At 39.5% G+C, this 20,324-nt stretch overlaps 1 protein-coding gene across 1 annotated transcript in view; it reads left to right on the top strand.

Moving 5' to 3' along the window:
• The window catches only part of LOC137598578 (collagen alpha-1(XXIV) chain-like), a 75,330-nt gene that overhangs the window by 8,467 nt on the left and 46,539 nt on the right, over positions 1-20,324 (top strand). Inside the window, exons 3-6 of the mRNA XM_068318889.1 lie at positions 4,836-6,175; positions 10,045-10,098; positions 14,577-14,630; positions 19,811-19,864. Coding sequence (XP_068174990.1) covers positions 4,836-6,175; positions 10,045-10,098; positions 14,577-14,630; positions 19,811-19,864 — 1,502 coding nt within the window. The remainder of the gene's footprint in view (positions 1-4,835; positions 6,176-10,044; positions 10,099-14,576; positions 14,631-19,810; positions 19,865-20,324) is intronic.

The raw sequence follows: 20,324 nt of genomic DNA, 5'->3' as shown, positions 1-20,324 counted from the left end.
TTATAATTCTTTCTCTCTCTCTCCTTACACAAGATGAAATTATTTATAATTATGATTCTCTAATGTGACCAGTGTGATGGACACCTTTGAAAAACTAATGACTCCATATGAATGAATTATAATTTTAACGCTGTGCAGCTTTATTGTTTATATAATCAAGTCAACCTTTTACTTCTATATTTGTGACTCACAGCCAAGTTTATAGATTTAATTGTGTGTAGTTATGTATCAAACAGACTTCAATAATGATGGAAATAGTGTAGTGTAGTCTAAATAGTCTCTAAGTCAGTATCACTGTAAAGTTATTATTGTTATCACTGTAAAGATATTAGATTTATGGCTATGAGCTCCAGTAATAGAATAACTCAGTCATGTTTGACCATAGCTTTAGATTGAACTAATCCCAGGGGGTTTAAATAGTCGCCTGTACAGATTTTAAATATCAGGAAACGAGAATGTTGGTATGAAATTCACTTTCTCTTGATGGAATAGGAATCTTGAGTGGTACACAAGCAGTATTTGTGGCTGGTGTATTCCTCCATAGCAAAATGCTTTACCTTGTTTTGCACTAATTTAATAAGTGCAGGGAACACCTGAAAAGTTCCTTTTTAAGTTTTTTATTTGATATACATGAGGACAGTAGCTACAAGCACAAGCTTTTCTTTCTTTGCTTTCCTTCAGACGTTTAACGTGTCTGCTCTTGCTCTCCAAACCGCTGTGCATGTAGAAGCAGCCGAAATATCCTCCCAACGTCTTCGTCTATACCCATCCTTATTCTTCTCCTCTTTGCTCCATCCAACAGCTCTATTAAAAAAAGACTAACGTGATCATCGTTAGAAGTACATACTAAGAACAGAGAAAGTACACCAATAACTCACCCAAGGAGGAAGAGGAAAGCTTGGTTGAAGGCTTGGCATTTATTAGCAGCTGTGCCTCAGCTGGTCGGATGGAAAAGACAAGGCAACAACCATCTGTGTTTTTAAATTAATCAGAAAAAGAACAGAGGATTTGGAAGATGAGAACATCAGGAGAAGAGGGAGACAATTAGGGATACATTTCACCGGGACTCTGTGGAGTCTGTAAACTTGATTCCTTATAGCTGTTAGGATAGAGCATAATCCCACATATTTCTTCAGGTGTGACTTTCTTGAAAGAACTTGCCTTCCCTGAACAAGAAAAAAAAAATACTGATAAAAGTAATCCAAAGAAATCTCTTTCAATCAATGGGTTCCACTGGATTTGTGTGACATATCACTGGAGAGCCACCAAGAACACCTCATGATGAACCCTCCCATATTTGATCTCCTACTATGTGTGCATTGTGTGTTGTGCCTTGATCAGAAAAGCAAACCATCTCATAAAGTGCTGCAGGGGTATAGTTTTGTTGACCAATCAAGAAGATGGATTTGCCCTGTTTCATCTAACAGAAAGTCAACAGGATTTTTCCTCTAGAATTTATATCATACGAGAAAAGGCATTTGGTAAATTACTTACAAATACTTGAAGATAATCCAGTATTTGGAAAATAATTTTCACACATGACCACCACTATTATAATTTTTGAAGGATTAAAATGATAAATTGTAATAACTTGTAAGAGCATGAGTCTAAATACAGAAACTGCAATAGAAGTGGGCTCCTAAGTAGACTAGTTCCCATCTATGGCATAATTTTGCGTCATCGACAACCTCCGCTGTCCTTCTGAGCAATTTATTAGCAGGAGATCAAAAAATAAACCAATGGACTCTTACACAAGCAACCATTCAGAAAAAAATACAAAAATGCTCATATTGTGGATTTTTCTTCTTGTGGCAGTTTCTTACATCTCACATTGTCTTTTTCCACTCTGAGAGGGATCAATCCATCATAACAAGGGAGGAGGAGGAATGCATTCAGAGTGCTAGAGCGGCTTGTCTTCACGTATGAGACAGGCTAATTGGAATCTGGGCTGACATTACCTAAGGCTAAGAATGTCAAGGACATCTCAGCGTCTGCTTAGATCAGGTGCAGATAGATAGAGCCTCTGCTTGGACTTCAGGACTAAAAACTGTTACAAAATCCTCTCCAGGATGATTTATTCTATGTCTTATACCTAGTTATTGCACATTCTCTCTCTGGCTTGGTTTCACTACCTTCCAGGTGCTGTAGTTGAAAATATTTCTTTTGTTATCTCACAGATATGAGTCAGAAAAATCACTATTGAACTACTTTTGTTGTGCAATACTATCTTAAATAATTATATTCTTTAAACTTGTAACCTTAAAGATCCTTCACCTGGAGAATGCCACAACTTGTATTTTTCGAATCCGTAAATCCTTCCCTGTAGGCCACATATACTTTGGTCCAACAACAACTATAATGTTGGTCTTGTATTCCCAGAGGTAGTCAGAGGTATTAGTGTGATACGGTGCAGGCTTGTTTGTGCTTAATTCCATTGCGATTGTCAGATTGTTTGATGTGGTTTGAATCCACCCAATGTTTCCTCTCAAGCTCAGAAGATATTCAAAGCCAAGTAACACCTAATAAGGGCTTTTATAATTGTAGTAAGTAGCATATAAAAAAATGACATTTTGTCACATTTATATTTTTGTCCTAGCTAGTACTGCTAAGGATATTGAGTGACCGGCTTAGGGAACCTTATATTTAAAGCGAAGAGAGAACTCTTTCCAAGTCAGAAATAGCTTAACAAGAGAACCATCTCTTCTTTTATTTCAAAACATTACAATGGAAAAATGCTTGCAGTAATTTCAAAGACACTTTAACAATCTTCAGTTCATTGCCGAGACATTTTGCAATAAATAATCTAATTGTGTGATTAGTGTAACATTACAGTTTCCCTTTTCCTACCAAGAGACACTCATGGGCTTTAAAACCTTCCATTTCTTTGGTCTCTTTCCTCTCAGTCTCTGATTCTTGCTCTTATGCATACACAGAAACTAACTTCAAGCCAACCCTGTAATATGACTGACCCGTTTGTGATGTGGCTGACATTTATGATCACAATATCTGTCAGTATTCATGTTCTCATTTGTCATATTGCTATTTTTTTTCTTTATGAGGATAAGTGCCCAGTATGTGCCACTCTCACACACGGGCCATTACCCTCCAGCAGGGTGATCTGTCTAATGATCATAGCTCTATGCAGAATGTCTTCTGTCTCCATTCAAGTGATGGTTAGAAATGTATTTACCATGTTGCGCCTCACTGTCTGCAGCATTAACATAATCTATTTGATGAATTACCTGTGAACATTTGGTAAAAAGCTGCTGTCATCAATCTTATTTTTTATTCAAAAAGGGATTGCGTTCCTGTGTCCTAGGTTGGCCTCATCCCTTTCGAGTCCCACCTCTCATCTGGGCTACAGCTGCCCTTCTAATACCTACCTTTGAAAGAAAAAGGGAGTGATAGCATGTCATGAGGAGGCCGTTCATTTAACTCGATTGAAAAGATTACGTAATTCCCACATTTACTTGTCTGAGTAGCAGCTCAGGAATGGAGCCATGAAGTTGAAATGAAGCATTCTTGACATCGAGTTCACAACGAGTACTGTTGTATTATTTCATGCATATTAAATGATGCATCTTAAAGTGTTTTATAAAAGCTTAAATAACAAAACTACACTTCTAAAAATGAGAGAGCTCTCAGTTTTCTGTACAGTAAATTAATGTAATAATACTTAGTACTTCTACCATTTAGATGATTTTCCCCACATGGGCAATAAAGTAAATTTTATTTACATTTCATTTAGGTGTGGAAACTATTTTAGTTACCGACATATAAATGGTCTTGTGTCTTATGTCCTGTGATGTCAGTTTCTTTTTCTCATGGTGTTTTTGTACTATTTATTCACTATGTAATGTCTGAGCAGTGGATATGTACAATTTCCTCCGGGATTATTAAAGTATCTATCTATCTATCTATCTATCTATCTATCTATCTATCTATCTATCTATCTATCTATCTATCTATCTATCTATCTATCTATCTATCTATCTATCTATCTATCTATCTATCTATCTATCTATCTATCTATCTATCTATCTATCTATCTATCTATCTAAAGTACTAAATTAAATAGAAAAAACTGAGAGAAAGCAACAGAAGACATCTTACAAAGGGCACCAGAAGGACTTCTATTCATTCATTCATTTTCTATAACAGGATATCCCATGTATGTTCACAGGGGTGCTGGAGTCTTCAAGTAAACACTATTGTTTATTACAACAGCTGATATGTGGAGATTAGTCAGTCAGAAAATCTTTACATGCTTCGGGTCAATTGAGATTTAAGGGAGATGTACATGAATAACCCGTTTAGAGTCCAGACACCTGTGGTGTAGTTCATCTGCTGAAGCTGATGAATGATGAAGTTGGTGAATCAGTCAACACTGGGAGGTGATAGGGGGGTGAAGGGCGGGCTAATTGGCAGCATGGATGAACAAGAGGAATGAAGAGACTTGTATTTAAAAAGGCAGAAACAAGGTGATAGGCCAACAAAGAAGGTGTGTCAATGTGCTGTTGGTCCAAAGCAATGAGGAATCCAAGCCATGACAGCAGGAATTTAAGATCGACCGTGAGAGTTGACAATAAAAGGATGGCATTAGAAATTATATGTATAGTACAAGTGTGCAAAGCTCTAGTCTTCCAGACTAAGCATTTGGCAGATCTCCAGTTCACTTATTTAGTGTTGTGAATAGATCTTAGAACGAGATAAAAACTTCATGAAAGTTCGTGTTGCACAATTTTCTGACTTGAGCGATTTTAAAAAATAATTGCACCATCTTTGTGAATCAATGTCTGCAAGTTAACCATCACTTTGTCTGTTTTGTTCTTCAGGAGTGGATGTCCTCTATCGATTGGGTCTTACAGCTCAGAGCAGCACAGACAATTACAACAAGAGGACAAGCTCGCCCTCGACTCCTTACACCACTGTTCCTTCAGCTTTGAAGCTTCCTCTTTCCGGACATGGAGTTTTACTCAACTCAGACTCCCTCTATGAGGCCCCAGCAGATCTCTTGTTCCCATCGGAGATTGGCGAGGAGTTTTCCGTTGTGGTTAGCCTAAGCACCTGGCGAACGAACAATGCTTTTCTTTTTAGCATTAAAGATGGCAAGGACCGGCTACGCTTTGGCATTCAGCTGGTGCCACGGAGAGTGGTGGTTTACACTGCCGAGAACGCACCCATCTACTTCACCTACAACTGGCAGGATGGGCACCAACACCCTTTTGCTATTGGTGTTCGTGCACGCTCAGTGGCATTCTATGCGGATTGTGGGGCAGTGCAGCAATGGGAGCAGACCCTGGGGAGATCTCAAAAACTGGGGAATTCAGGGGGGCTCTTTACTCTAGGGAGGATGAACTCCAAATCAGCACCGTTCAATGGCCAAGTCTGCCAACTAGATATCTATCCATCAGCCCAAGCTGCCGCACATTATTGCAACTACCTTAAAACACAGTGCCGGCTGGCCGACACTTACCGATTGCCTTTGCCACATCCTGGCTTGGATATTGAAGCAAATGACCCACCTTCTCAACCCTTGACAAAGTCTCTTAGTGGAGTTGCAGCTACTCATCGTATACCCATTAAAACCACAGCAGCTTTCAAACTGACTCCTAGTAGTTTAGTCACAGAGTACTCAACTCTTAGACCATCCATACAGTCTCTGGTGGACTGGAGTGATGTTTCAACCATGGATTCCACGGCATCTTCCCTGATCGAACAAGCAGTCCTGGACATTCCCCAAAGCTCAAGTACTACCACTTCTAAAAATGTGTTGGAAAAGGGGAGTACCTCACAGGGGAATCCTGATCACTCTGAACAAAGCAATGAGGACAAGACCACCTCTGGGAACCTGCCAACTCCATTTACCACCATAGATCTGATTTCAACAACCAGGCAAAGTCACATGAAGGAAGGACTCAGGAACTCAATCATCAGCTCCAAAGACTCTCAGTTTGTATGGCAACAGACTAATCAGCTAGTAGAGACTCAGCCGAGAGCCAATGGGACCACTTTGTACCGGGAAAATCAGGTGGACAGCTCAGAACGTCACGATCTGGATGACAGCTATGATTATGCAGACAATGGAGGATATGATTATGGATATGAGGAGCCAGAATTCTTGTATGAATACGAAGATGGTTTCTATGGCCCCAAAGGAGAGCCAGGTCCTCCGGTAAGTGTTTTGATTGGTGTTTATGGAGCAGCATTCAATGTGTTGAGATACAAGTTGGTGCATAGTTGCATGTGATTAAGAGGCAAAAGGCAAAGCAATTAAAGGTAATTTATGGGTGTTATTTGACTACTATGCAAAATTTGGCTCTCTTGCATGAAATCCGAACACATGAAAAAATATTTTTGCAGGGTGGTGTAGTGATTTAGAAGCAATGGCAAGTCCTGGTTTTTTTTCGTGTATATACACGTTGTTGAAATAACACCATTCCCTTGCTGAAATACTGCCAGTAAGTATTGCTTTCATGATCAAGAGGATAAGTCATCTGAAGTTTTGAGGTATGGACTGGTAAGAAAAATTAGCTTTTCTTTAACCCTTTTGGCCTAAGAAGCTTTTCAGGATGACTTAACCTCTTATCAGCTTTTATAGATCAGATTTTCAGGTAATGTACGTATATGTTTCCATTGTTGAGATAAACCCTAAACTTTCCGTCAGATCGGTTAGAAGTCTATCAGGTCAGATGTGTCAACTCATCCACAGTTTTTCCACTGTGTTCCGTCATTTATACCAACACTGACTTGCAACTACAGAATTAAGCATCAGACAAAGTCAAAGCCCTAGCCTCTTTTTGGTGGAAGCTATTTCTTAAGTAATAAAAATGAACCAGTTCCTTCTTTTAAGCTGCTAAACCTTAAGTCTGTCTTGACTGTTTTGAAAGTGTTGATGAAGGTATGTTTTGAATGATGGGTCTCTTGAAGGTCAGTGAGTTTGCCCTCACAAACTTGACCATGAGTTTGTTTGTTACCTTAGGGAAAATTTTCACAGTTTTCCAGCCACATAACAAGGCAGTGTGGAAGGTCCCGCTGGATCTAATTTGTGTTTGTGCTGACATTTTTTTTCTTTTTGAACTGCCAGTTACAGCAGTGCCTTTGGATCAAAGTTCAAGACCTGAGTGCAGACTGAAAGTAGAGAGTGTTTTGTTCAGCAGTTGTAATAGCATCTGAAGTGATTGACTGAGTTTGAAACAGGAAAAATCACTACATATAATTTCTATACAGAATTCAATAGCATGTGAAAGCAGTATGGCATGCGGAGCCAGCAATTAAGAGCAGTAGGAACTAAGGATATGATTTAAAATCGGGAATTGAAGATGAAATAATAATGTTAAATGTTACAGGAAGCAATGTCATAATTTGTTACACCAACCATAAAGGCACTAATCATTTGATTTTTGCAACAAAAAAACAAAATAAATATATTCCAGCAGATGATACTTGAAAATTAGGGAATTATTAGGGAATATCTAAGCGACTTAGCTCTTAGCAGCAACAAGATCAATCCCTATGTGTAGTCCAGATACCCATGGAGGCGGTGGCTGGTGACTTTGGTGGGATTGATGAAATGATGAATTTTCAAATGTGGGCTGTGAATGGGCAAGTGTGCTGGAAGTATAAATATACTAGAGATGCAGAGATTCAGAGACATAAGAAATATGATTGGCTGAACAATGAAGGCGTGTCACTGTGCTATTGGATATTTCCATTGACAGTCCCAACCAATGACAACAGTACGTTAAGACTAAGCACACGTGGGAGGCGTCAAGATAGTTGGGGAATTTAGTAAGCGATAGTTTTCTTGAAGATACTGCATTCAGCTATCAGGAACTGTCCTCACTTTCATCTTCTATGTAACTCCCAGTTATTGACCTATGTTAGGGTTCCATGGTTGAATGACATGGAAATTTAAGGGATTTTCAAACCCTAATTTGATTTTGTTGTTTTTGTATTCCAATTCTTGACAGTTATCTCTTCCAGCCAATCTGTCTAGGGCTCACAAGGCCAATAAAGTATGATAATATACCCATTGGGATCACAAACATGAATATATGTAGGGCCGATGTGATCTTATCCCAATAGATGTAATGTTATTTTATGATTACAGAAGTAGTCATAAGAAGTAGACGTTTAAATTAACTAAATCTAAAAAAAACATTGAATTTTTTTCCCCAAGAGTCCCAGCATGGGAAACGCCAGGTGTTAAAATGCAGATCCTCTTTTAAATTTCTGTTTTGTGTTGTATAAAAATGCTGTAAAGTCAATCTGAGATGTAAAGTCGGATTTTCCGTCAGTCTTCACCTCTTTAATGTATTTCCCTGCTAAATTATGTTCAAGTTACCTTGGCTGTTATCAAGCTTCTTACATCAGAGACCTTACGGCCAAAGGTCATGTTGGGTAACGATGCAGGCGTTGGGACACTGAGGCATCAGACATCACAACAAGTTCAAAAGATAAATCCTTATGCCCTTCATATTTTCAAAACTTCACCTCTTCTCCATCGGGAAAAATTCAACCCCTGTCTTTACTGCACAGATGAAGCTTTTGAATGTCATCATTTTACTGCATGAATGCCTCTGTGTCTTCATGCCCTTTTGTTGTGGACAAGCAGTGGCGTACTCACAGTTTCCATGTGTGGGTTTCCAGAAGGGCATAGCTGTCTCTTTCTTCAACTCCTATCCCAGCTACTTCCCTGGCAGACAAGAAGGATGCTCCAGGGCACTCCGCTGTGAGCTTTTTGCGAAAAGGGAACATTTGAAATCAGTAATGAAATGGTACACTGCTTGTTTTCAACATAACTAATACTGTACCTAATAGTGGGATTGAATTCAGAAGCAGCAGAAAAGCCCGAGAAACAAATAGCTTCTTACCTGCCGACTCCTTACTATTAAAAAAGATTAAAAAACAAAACAAAAAGAAGGGATGAAGATTGTTCTTCAAGTTTGTAATCCTCCACCAATTTTCCTTTCAAGATGATGAAATTTTTTCATCGAACTTGGTCGACCTCGCCTTAAGAGAAGGAACGTCAGCCATCCCTTATTTATTTGGTTAGATTTGTTTTCTTGCCATAAACCAAACCAATAGTGCCGAATTTACAGCGGATCAAAAATAAAATTAAATAAAAAAACAGTGTGTTTTTAAGAAATCTTTAGACAATATATGTTGACAGGGTACTTAGTAGCCTGAGTTACAGATGGAATGGTGAAAAGAATTTTTCTTTTTATTCCTTTACTACCTGTTTATCTTATTACCCTTCCTGGAAAAGTCTCTCACGAGGTTCGAGGTGTTTTTCCTTTAGTTGATTGTCAAAATGACATGCTGAACATGACATAAGATCGCTCACAGGCACATACATTTGGAAGTGTATCAGTTGAATAAACTAACATGAGAAGTATTAAGTTTCTGAGCATTTCTATATGCTGGTTTCTGGTTTCAGTATATTTTCAGCCCCACCATGCCCTCAGCCTGGTTGTGTGCCAAAGACAATAAATGTTTTTCTCTCACCCCAAATGTCCTAAATAACATTTTTTTGCTTTTCGGCTGATTCATGTGATCAGACATTTTGCATCATTTTGTCTTCCGCAATAAAGTTTTTCTAACAATTACATGCTATTTGCCAAAATCGCTTAGTGTAATCATGTGTGGCTGAAATAGTAATGAACATACATGCATGTGATTCTTGTTTTATATCATACGTCTACCACATGTACAAATGTTTCATATTTATGGTGTTATGCTTTTCCATGTCAAAGGATTTTGTTTATTCCAAAAGCTTCAGTCTCATCTTTGAACTGAGCTCATTTCTCACCTGGATCTTTATCTGGGAAAAGAAAAAAAAAAGGAAAAACCTCATAGCTGTTACATGAATACTGCACATACTCATCACTGCAGAGGCCTGGACAGTAAACTGCATGTTATTGCTTGCATTAACATATTCTATGTCTCTTTTTTTTTTTTTGCCCTTCACGTTTGCTCTCTCTGTCTCTACCTGTCTACAACATTCCCTTTTTCTCACCTTGTCCTGTCTCTCTGATTTAGGGTCCACCTGGTCCCCCTGGTTTACCTGGTCCTGCAGGAAAAAGAGGCACTCGGGTGAGTAAGTGGGAGGCAATGTGGTCATGTTGCTGTATGCAAAAATCACATACAATTAAATAAATGCATCCTTCATGTTTTAGAAACCTGTGAAGCTACAGGAGGTCTACCCAGCATTTGGTTTTTGAAGGGCCATAAAAGAAAAGAGAGTGAGAAAGAAAAGACAAAGCGTGGACAAAAACTTCTGCATTGTTTTGATTAGGAATATAGAATTTTCTCCGCAGGAAGCCATTATTGTATTGTGGCTTTATCGCTTCCTAGAAAAACATTAGGATCAGGTTTCACGTTTTTTAAGAGCCCCTCACTGAAGACCGTAGAAGCAGAGTATTACGATATATTACCGTGGTAGACAGGTCATATTTTTCCCGTATGCCACCATCCTGCTGCAACTGTTCGGAAAAAGGAGCAGACGGACGTGTTTCTTGTTAGATTGATGAAACTCAGGAACATGCCTTTGCTTTGCAGACGTTCAGGACATGATTACATAGTTCTCTTTGAGGATGCTGGCAGAACTGTTTTCCTGTCAGCACATTTGCAGCATCAAGATTGAGTGACCAAACTATTCCAGATGCAAGCAGCTGCTACGGCGGCACGGGCCACGTTTCCATTCTGAACTTGCCAGGGCTGTCATGATGCAATGTTGTGATCAGGCCAGAGACCCTATGGGCATCTTTAAACGGAACATGAAATATTTTTGGATTTTGCTATATGTTTGAGAGAAAGTGCAAAGTACCAGATGGTTGACTGTTAGGATTCCCAAGTGGTCTGCAGGTTTTTTTGGTCAATATGTACATCTGACACAAATTGGACTGTGCCTGACTTATAACCTGAAGAAATGAATTCTGAAACTTGTTCAGCTATTTCACAGTACTACAAGTTATAATACACTGTGATTTAGAATATATAGTGAATTCTGATCAGCTGTTCAATCAAGGTCAAATCCGGATCATATCAGTTTCATGTATTACGACTCTAAGCATATGATTCATGTCAAAATCAGTTGGGTATCGTGACAGTGCTGAAGCCAAAAGGGGTAACGTTGAGCCAGGATTAACATGTTCACCAGACAACCATGTGTTCTTGAGCTGGTTTGATAGACCGGCTCGACTTTAATGAATGAGATGTATTATTCATGCATGGTTCAAGTTGTTCTGAAGTCTGCGGCTAGCATTACAGACAGATAGGCAGGAAGACAGGATGGTAGAAAATAAAACAAGTTTCCAACTAAAAGGTCTGGAAAGCAGCTAATACGAAACATGTTGCTCAACCTCATAAAGTGGAGATAGAGGAAGTCTTGGAATCATTTAGTGGTGGGAAGCTGCGGGGAGTGTGTGGCACTGTGGTTCTGTCTCTGCAGCCTCAGCACAAGGCTTCAGACTTATTTTATTTCTTTATCTGATGGATTCACACCAAAAGCAGAAAGAGAAGAGGGCATCGTTTGGTGTGAGCGCCTCAGCAGTAGACATTCTTTTAGTTCAGTTCAAGCACTGAGGTGCTGATCAGAGATGGACAGAGTACTTGACCCCAGTACTTGAGTAAGAGTACAAATACTTCTGGTCAAAATTTACTCTGCTACAAGTAAGAGTAGCCCAGTCAATACATTACTTGAGTAAGAGTAAAAAAGTACTTGCTTTTAAATGTACTTTAGTATTCAAGAGTAAATACTTTTAAATGTACTTAAAGTAAGAGTAAGAGTAAATTCCTATTTTTTTTGTCTTTGATGAGAATGGACCTGACTGAATTACTGTCATTTTACAATTTTATATATAGTACCTTCTATCTCTTGTTTCAGAGAAAACTCTTTGAAACCACCTGCACTGATGTGCTTGTCTGTAGAACCTTTATGTTATACTGTACCAAGCCTTCCCCAACATCTATAAAAATGGAGAAATAAAATTAATGGAATCATCAAAGAGGACAATGATGTCATTTTCACAATTTATTAAACAATTCCCCCCTTCCATACACACACAAGACCAAATGGAGCCATACAGGCCCAACCAACTCGTTTAACTGGGGACCAACTGGAACCCCTGAAGGACACCCTGGTGGACTACTGGTTGAGAACCACTGCTTTACAACAAACTAAAGCTCTGCCTTCAACAACTCAATGTTTACAGGAAGGACATATCCCAGTACCACAATATTTGTCTCCCCCAGACTGTCTGTCTCCCCCCACCTGTCTGTCTGTCTGTCTGTCTGTCTGTCTGTCTGTCTGTCTGTCTGTCTGTCTGTCTGTCTGTCTGTCTGTCTGTCTGTCTGTCTGTCTCCCTCCCCCCCCCAATCTGTGTCTCTCCCCCTGCCCCCCAGTCTGTGTGGCCCTGTGTCCACCAGTCTCTGTCAGTCTGTAAAATTAAGTGCCCAGAGGTCTCTAGGTGTGACTTTTGTCAGTTTTTCTTCGGCAAACACAATAAGCATTTGAAAATGTACTTTTTCTTGTCTGAGTCCGCGTTGTCCTTTTTCACTTCTACAAACTCGAACATATCTTTAAGATGAGGCCATGGGTTTTCTTCCTCCGCCTCATAAAACTCCGGCTCATCATGTTCATCAGATTCAACGGAGACTTCTTCGGCAGTCGCCATTGCCTTGTTTTGAGCTGATTGGGTGGGGAATGACTTATTTCCACTTTTACGTACATCCCAGTTGAGAACGTGTACTGTGATAGGTTTCCTTCTTTGACGAACACTACGTGTGGCCAATTGCATTTTAGGGGCACGGGGGGGACAAAAAAAACAACAACAGGCAAACCTAAAAGTAACGAGTATTCATGAGCCTTCTCAGAAATTAACTCGAGTAAGAGTAAAAATCTTTGCCTTGGAAATGTATTCAAGTAAGAGTAATAAGTATGAAAGAATTCTAGTATTTGAGTAAAGTGAAAATCTTCAGAATCTGTACTTAAGTACAGTATTTAAGTAAATTTACTCCGTTACTGTCCACCCCTGGTGCTGATGGATACAGGATTATTGCAAAAAGACAAAGGCTGCTAATATTCCATTTGCTAATCATACTAGTTTTTTTCATATAGGATTTAAATATCATTATATCAGAATTCATATCAGTATTTGAGCAAATAATCTGTTTTCCCCTTTATAAAATTACCACAGAACTCTTAGAAAAGACTTCTTTCAAACAGATTATGTGTTTACTGGTGTTGGTTTGGTTTGTTTGTTTTCCGTTACCTAGATTACACTAAGAAACACTTGCATGCATTTGCATGAAACTAGGTGGGAGGGTTGAGCATGTGGCATGAAAGAAACCCATAAAGTTTGCACTGGATTCGGATGAAAGGTTTGATTCAGGAGGGTTTTGGGTTTTTTAAAACTCTTTGTCTTATTAGGAAATTAAATAAGGGTTTCATCAATTAAGGTAAGCTGTTGTGCTTTTAGGGACACTTCTGGTTTTGCCTTTGAGCAGATTCGGCCTAAATAAAAATTTTACACATCAAGATTCAAGCCTGTCGTACCAAACATTGTACAACATTCTCCGAAACTTTTAAATGAGTAGTTACACAAAAAAGAAACATTAATTTCCATTCTTACATTTTCTATAGACAGCATTCTCTCATTGAAGCCAGGCTCACATGTCTTACATTGACGAGAGAGTGAGGAAGGAAGGAAGAGATCCTTCTTCCTGGCTGTCGACTCGAGAGCCTGGCATGCAAGAGTGGGGTACAGATGTGCAGGAATGTATTCCAGGTGTGTGCATGCAAATGAATGCAAATGTAAAGTTGCAGGTGTAGGCGGTGCTTGTGTAGTTGTGCATACAATGCATACCTGTGATGTTTAGGGAATTAAATTATGCTCGGAGAAAAAAAAAAGTATGATATAACTAGACAGCACTGACGGAGCCAACAGGCAGCTCAGTTTCCCCATGAAGTTTCCACTGTGGAGCTCACTTATTGCAATTTGTGGCAGGACATCAATTTCTCTGTGGCCCACATTCCTTTGTTAAACACATCTGTAATGAGCTCACCTCCACAGGAGCCTGTTGCCCTCTCCTGGCAGCAGAACTGCATCTCCTTGTCACTCATCTCCTCGAGGAACACCTTAAGCACATCGAGATTGGTGTCTTTGTAGCCCGCAATGATTCATATCACCATCAGAACCTCTCCAAATAGTGCCATCAAAGTTTTTTCAAATGTCCCCCAGTAATGGTGCAAACAAATAAGCAAACAGTCAGATAAAAAATTCTGAAAGATAAGCCACTGATTTAAGTAAAATTGTATATATTGACATTGATTATAAGCAGTTTGGAAAGTTAGCATGGATGGAGCTGATGTAGTTGTGGGTCACTGAAAGCATCACGTCACGTCAAGCAGTTAAACTGAATTAATGTATGAGTAGACGCTTCTGTCACCAAATCCAATGTAAGCCCTCTTCCAAGCCCTCTTCATATGGTCGTCTTATGACCCAAACGACGAGGCATGAGCAATGCAAAGTAAATTAATGTTCTCCCTCTCTCACCTTCACCTGTTCCAGGGTCCCTTTGGTCCAAATGGAAACCCAGGGCAGCCCGGACCACCAGGGCCTAAGGTGAGTGGCCGTTTCCCATTTGAGACAGGCATGAAGAGCTCTCTGAGTGTCAGATGGGATTCTGGTTACTATCCACTTGTACAGATGCGCCAGATGAGTTCAGAGCTCAGAACTTGAACCAGGTCCAGTGAGCCGGAGACACAAAACAGTTTCTGTCAATGTCATACTCCCACAAGTTTTATCTTTTGTCAACAGAAGTGCAACCGTTATGTAGGAAAAGTAATGGCAAAGGTCAAGAGCTTCTTTGGTTCTACAATCTGTGTTCACTGATTTGACGATGAATCTGATTCCACTACCACAGCTGATGAAGGGATTGTGTAGGCATGTGAAACTGTGAGGTAGTAATACTTAAATCTAGAGATCTATAAGATTGTTAAAATATGAATGGACGTTATCTACACAGTTGCAAATGTGCTGATCACAGTAAGGCACACAGCAAACAGCTGATGCTGATCAGCCAAAACAAGTCAGCCGTCTGCTTTAAGTCATTCTACGCTGAAATTAATGGACTGACTCATGATAGCGATGACATGTCTTGTGTCCTTGTTCAGGATGACACATTACAATTCTATAATTACATAAAAAATCAACATGTAGCAACAAGTTACCCAGAAAATTAAAAAAACAAAACAGCACTACATATTTATTTTTTTTAATTTTTTTTTAACGATTTTGAAAATGTCCTTTAGGAGAATCAGATGTGACATACATGTGATGATTAACTGGGCTGGTAGAGAATTAAGACAAATCTGACAAAGGATCATTCCTGAATGGGTCGTAAAAGTTTACTGAATGTTAAATGGCTTGTATTTATTGAAAACCTCTGCTGTACTTGCATGGGAACTGTGGACTTTTTTCATTCACAAATCAACGGCCTAAGAGGAGAGGGTGATATACAGTGTGCAGATCGCAAAGTGTAGACATGCATTGTGATTTGGGATTATTTTTCCCCAAAATTAAATTTGGCGTAATGCTGATTAGCCATCATGCAGAAATGTTTTTGATGCAATGGAAAATTTGATAAATCAGGAAAAATATCTCACCTTATATCACATTACCAAGATAAGAGAACAATAATTCCTATTTGTCACTGAACATAAGCAAATATGAACTGGTTCGAATTGCGTTAAGCTGCAACCGAAGATAAAGTCTTCAAAGTTATGTTCTTTCATATGTTTCTAATTTCCTATCAGATAATGATAATGAGGACTATGTGTGATTGCATGAGTGTTCATAATGGTGCATTTGCTTACCAAAATGAGACATTAACCTTCTAAACAATGGTAACGTATGCCTCATTAATGATTATGATCACTCTCCGTAAAGAACTTAAAAAGGCACAATGACAAGCGGTAATGCTAGCTGACAAGCTGCTATTTGTTGCTCACTCCTGTAGCATACATGTACTTGTGTGCACCTCCAGATGGGTTAGGGTTCAAATTATTGTGTGGTATGTAGATGATGAAATGACTTGCCTTCATCGCAATCAGTACATCGAATGAAGTTTTTTTCATGTGTGTATTGAATGCTGTGTTACATTTTAAGCCCTGACATGACCTAAACTAACAAAAACATGTCTCCTTGTGGCTCAATTGTCTTTTACTACTAAAGCACTCACAATAGTATAATCTGTAGCTTATTTTTGTCAAATGGCATCAATTAGAGCGGAGACTGACGTGTTGTTCCCTCTAGAGCTGATCTCTGCTACTCGGAGCATGTGGAAGTGGGATTACACCAGAAAAAAACAGATGTAGGCAAACGCTGTAACAATGAGTCGCAGTGTATTGTCATGGTGGGGGTAGGAATGACTGGAAGAGACAAAGGTGGTTTGTTGGTTTCAAACCTTAGCATAGACACCACAAAGCGTCTAGTGATCGTGCTAGTCCCGGCTCATTAGTGTTATGCTTACTTCATGTGCTGGGAGGAAAGGAAGAAAGCATTTTTTAAATCTGTTTTCCCAGATGTGAAGCACCAGATGTGAGGAGTGCATCGATATAATGAGCAAGAATGCAGGCATCTCCATGCAAAATTGTTGTGGTAAATGTAGTCTCGACAGCCTACCACAGAGTTACTGTATACAACAGGCATTCTGAGGGGGGTAGCAACTATTCTATAGGTGCAGAAACAAAGCATAAATGGATGATTATCCACCTTTTACAGTCCAACCTGTTTGCTTGTACATAGACAGCTGCTCTCTTAGAATAAGACTTGGTACATATACTGTTGCCTATAGCTCAACCTGCACACATAAAGAGAGCAATGTTCTCTCGCTCACCGAGGACGCTAACAGCTAGGAGTCAGATGGGTTTGTTCTGTGTCTCATCAAGGGGCCATTCTGTATGCATACTCAGCCAAAATCAGTCAATCTAATACCACAGTGGCCCATCGGTGAGTCATTCTCACACCCCCAGGTCCTCTCTGGAGGTGGGATTGGGATTGAGAGACTGTTTTGATCAGGAAAGTATCCCCCCTCCTCTTGAAATGTGTTGGAACATGGAAATATACAGACTATAGTTCCTATCGCAATGTTTTTACTTGTCTGAAATATTCTTACAATGCTCTCATGAGTTTTTCTGAGCCTCACTGGGTGTTGGACAAAATTATGGAAATTTGATGCTGTAAATCCAGGGAGATACAAAATAATGCCCTTTTGAAACAGGCACAGGTGGCTCTTGCGAAGAATGTTAAATAAAAATCCACTACAACAACAGGCAATAATTTAACAATACCTGGGCTAACAGTGCAAACAGCAACAAATCATATAATTAGGTTGCTTGTGGTGCTGAAATTATGTGAAGACTACCCAACATGTCATTTTATGACATTTCATAATGTTAGAGATCCAAAAACTGTCTGGAAAAATGCCAGAGTTTAAATATTATTTTGAAATTTGTGGCATTGGAAAAGATTTTACGAAGCAAATTCATTTCAGTCTGTGAAGGACAAATGTTTCTCTGTTGCACTAACATCAGGTCTTCTTGATGTTTTCTCTGCCTTGAGGGAATTACACATGTGGTATGGGATAATACAAAAATGGAATAAGATCCAAATCCTTGAATGCATTTGCACTTCATTGTTGAATGTCTCGGTTAGCCACTTTACAAAAATGTGGATGCCAAATCAGCATTCATTTATACATTACTCTATTATAGCCTCACATTACAGTATTATATTAAAAGAGAAAGAGTCTTCAAGAGGTTGCAGGGTTTCCTTAAAGTACTTTGTATGAAAAATTGAAATAAAAGCATTCAGTAGTGTCTTTGAATTCCTCGTAACTAATCAATTTCCAAAAGCTCTCACATTATTCTTGAAATGGTGAACTGTCACCAACTCCATGTCAAGGACACCTTATTTCAACCCCTTGCAGAATAAAGTCAAGACGAAACTATGCCTCACGTGGGATGACTGGTAGGAGCAAAAGGCAGATGAGGTCCGGCTCTAAACTTCTCACAACAACTCCAAAGTAATACTATTCCATTTTGTGCAGCTGACAGAACTATTCCAAGAGATCAGCACTTAACAAGCCTTCAACTGTGAACCCTAGAGCTTTTGATAGGCTTGAACAGGCAGTGTTGATACCTAACCCTGACTTTCATCCTACACAAAAGTCAGGGTTGAAAGTCAGGGTTAGCAATCCAGAAAAACAGAATTTGCGAGACAATTTTGACAACCCTGTTGAACACTTCAAAGCAGCAAGTCAAGAGTGTGTGATGAATTCCACTGGGTCCTCTTTAATCTCTGGGATGATGACTCGTTCCCATGTTGTCTACCTTGTCAAAAACAAAGGAAGCACATCAGCATCATCATTGTGGCAGCTACTGGCGTATATCCATGTCAACTATTGCTGACTAGATTAGGGAATTGGTTGATCAATGCCATATTAGAGAAAAGGCTTCCAGAAGCTCTGCACCTTCAGATTGAAGAAAAATGTATTGAGTTATCATGAACTTGTAATGTAACTTGACTGGCTTCATCAATGTCTTTAAAATAATGAACAGAGAAGTCCTCTGGACGATCCGTACCAATCACACTCAAGACGCCTTCGGTGTCTAGGCAAGATCTGGATGCTCTACCAAAAACACCTCAAGTATCTTCAGAATTTCCACGTCATAACTTTGCAATCAATCACGAGTATCAGATGGCAGTGCAAAGTGATGAAGTGGAAGTTCTGGACAGGGCCGGGCTTGTAAGCCTCAAGGCAATGCTTGTGGAGGCCTAGCTTCATTGGACAGGGCATGTGATTTACATGAACAGCTCCTGCCTGCCATGCTGTTTGTTCGGCAGAGCGCTTTCATATTGGACACGCTTTCCAAAGACGAAGTACAAAGATTGTGTCAAAGGCAGCCTGAAACACTGAAACATGTCCTTGTAAAACAGTTTGAGGTCCAGAGGGAGCTTTCAAAAAGCTAGAGTGTTTGGGATGGTGTGAATGTAGTTGCTTTCAAGTCTTTGTTAGGGAAGGAAAGTTTCTGCTTCTAGAAAAGTTAGCGATGCTTCTTTTTGGCTCAGGTGTGGCCGGCTTACTTCATGATGTTAAATTTTTCAACTTTATCATACCAAATACAGCTTGCCCTCGTTTCTCGCGGTTAATGCGTTCCAGGAACCACACGCGATTAACGAATTCCACGATAGAGCGACAAACTATTTATCTTATTATTTACGGTAATTTAAACATTTATGAACCCTCCCCATACTGACATTAAACCACCTTCTATCTGTGTTACCTTTTCCATAACTCTTAACGACTGTTTAAAGCACTTTTGTGCCTCATGTAAGTCTACTCACGGAACCGAGCGCACTTCCGGATGCCATCAGCCAATAGAATGTGCGTACGGTATCAGGTGACTGCCTACCAAAAATCCGCAATAAGGTGAAGTTGCGTGCGTTGATGCGCCATTGCACGAGGGCACACTGTAGTGTTAAGTGTGTAATTTTTAGGGGTTTTATCATGTTTATGGGCAAACAGTTCAGATTTTAGTGACAAGAATGTACAAAACGTCCGTTTTGATCCATATTCTTATTTCTTAGGTGTGGTCAGACTTTAATTTCCGATTTAATTTGTTCAGTTCAAGGACTGACCTCTGCACATATTCTGTTTCAATGGTCCTGCGAGTATGTAATGGATAAAAACATAGTGTTTGCTTAAGGTTTCCTTGACTTTGATCCCACTTCTATTCTAGGGTTCAAAAGGTGACCCCGGATTGTCTCCAGGTCAAGCTCCACCAGGAGAGAAGGTAAGATATGTGCTTCTAGTTTCTGTTTCTCACGGCGTCCATTGTTTACCTCGTTTTCACTTTGGTCTCCCCGGACTTCATGTCCCTTCTGTTCATCTTTGTCAGTCAAAAAATCCTTTTTGTGATTCTAGTTTCAAGACATTTTTAGCCAAGTTAGATCATTTTCAAAAGATGACGCTCTGGAATCCCTCTTCAAAAGTCAGAATTTTCAAGATCCATTAAAGGCAATGCTCAACAAAAGTTTACTGTTTTATCTTAACTTCTTACGTAAATGCCCCCTTAGACCCAACATAGTGTCATTATTTCTCTGCTTGTATTTCATCGGCAAATTGCGTTACTCAAGGACAATGCGATGCTCTCTGATTTTTCAATAATGAAGTTTTGTTTCTGTTTGTTTGCCTGGTTAATGAATGTGGATGGAAATCTTGATTTCCTTACCCTTAACACATTCAGCATTCAC

This window comes from Antennarius striatus, chromosome 7 (assembly GCF_040054535.1).
Source record: "Antennarius striatus isolate MH-2024 chromosome 7, ASM4005453v1, whole genome shotgun sequence".
In the NCBI taxonomy this organism is placed as follows: domain Eukaryota; kingdom Metazoa; phylum Chordata; class Actinopteri; order Lophiiformes; family Antennariidae; genus Antennarius; species Antennarius striatus.
This window is presented reverse-complemented; position numbering and strand designations above follow the sequence as displayed.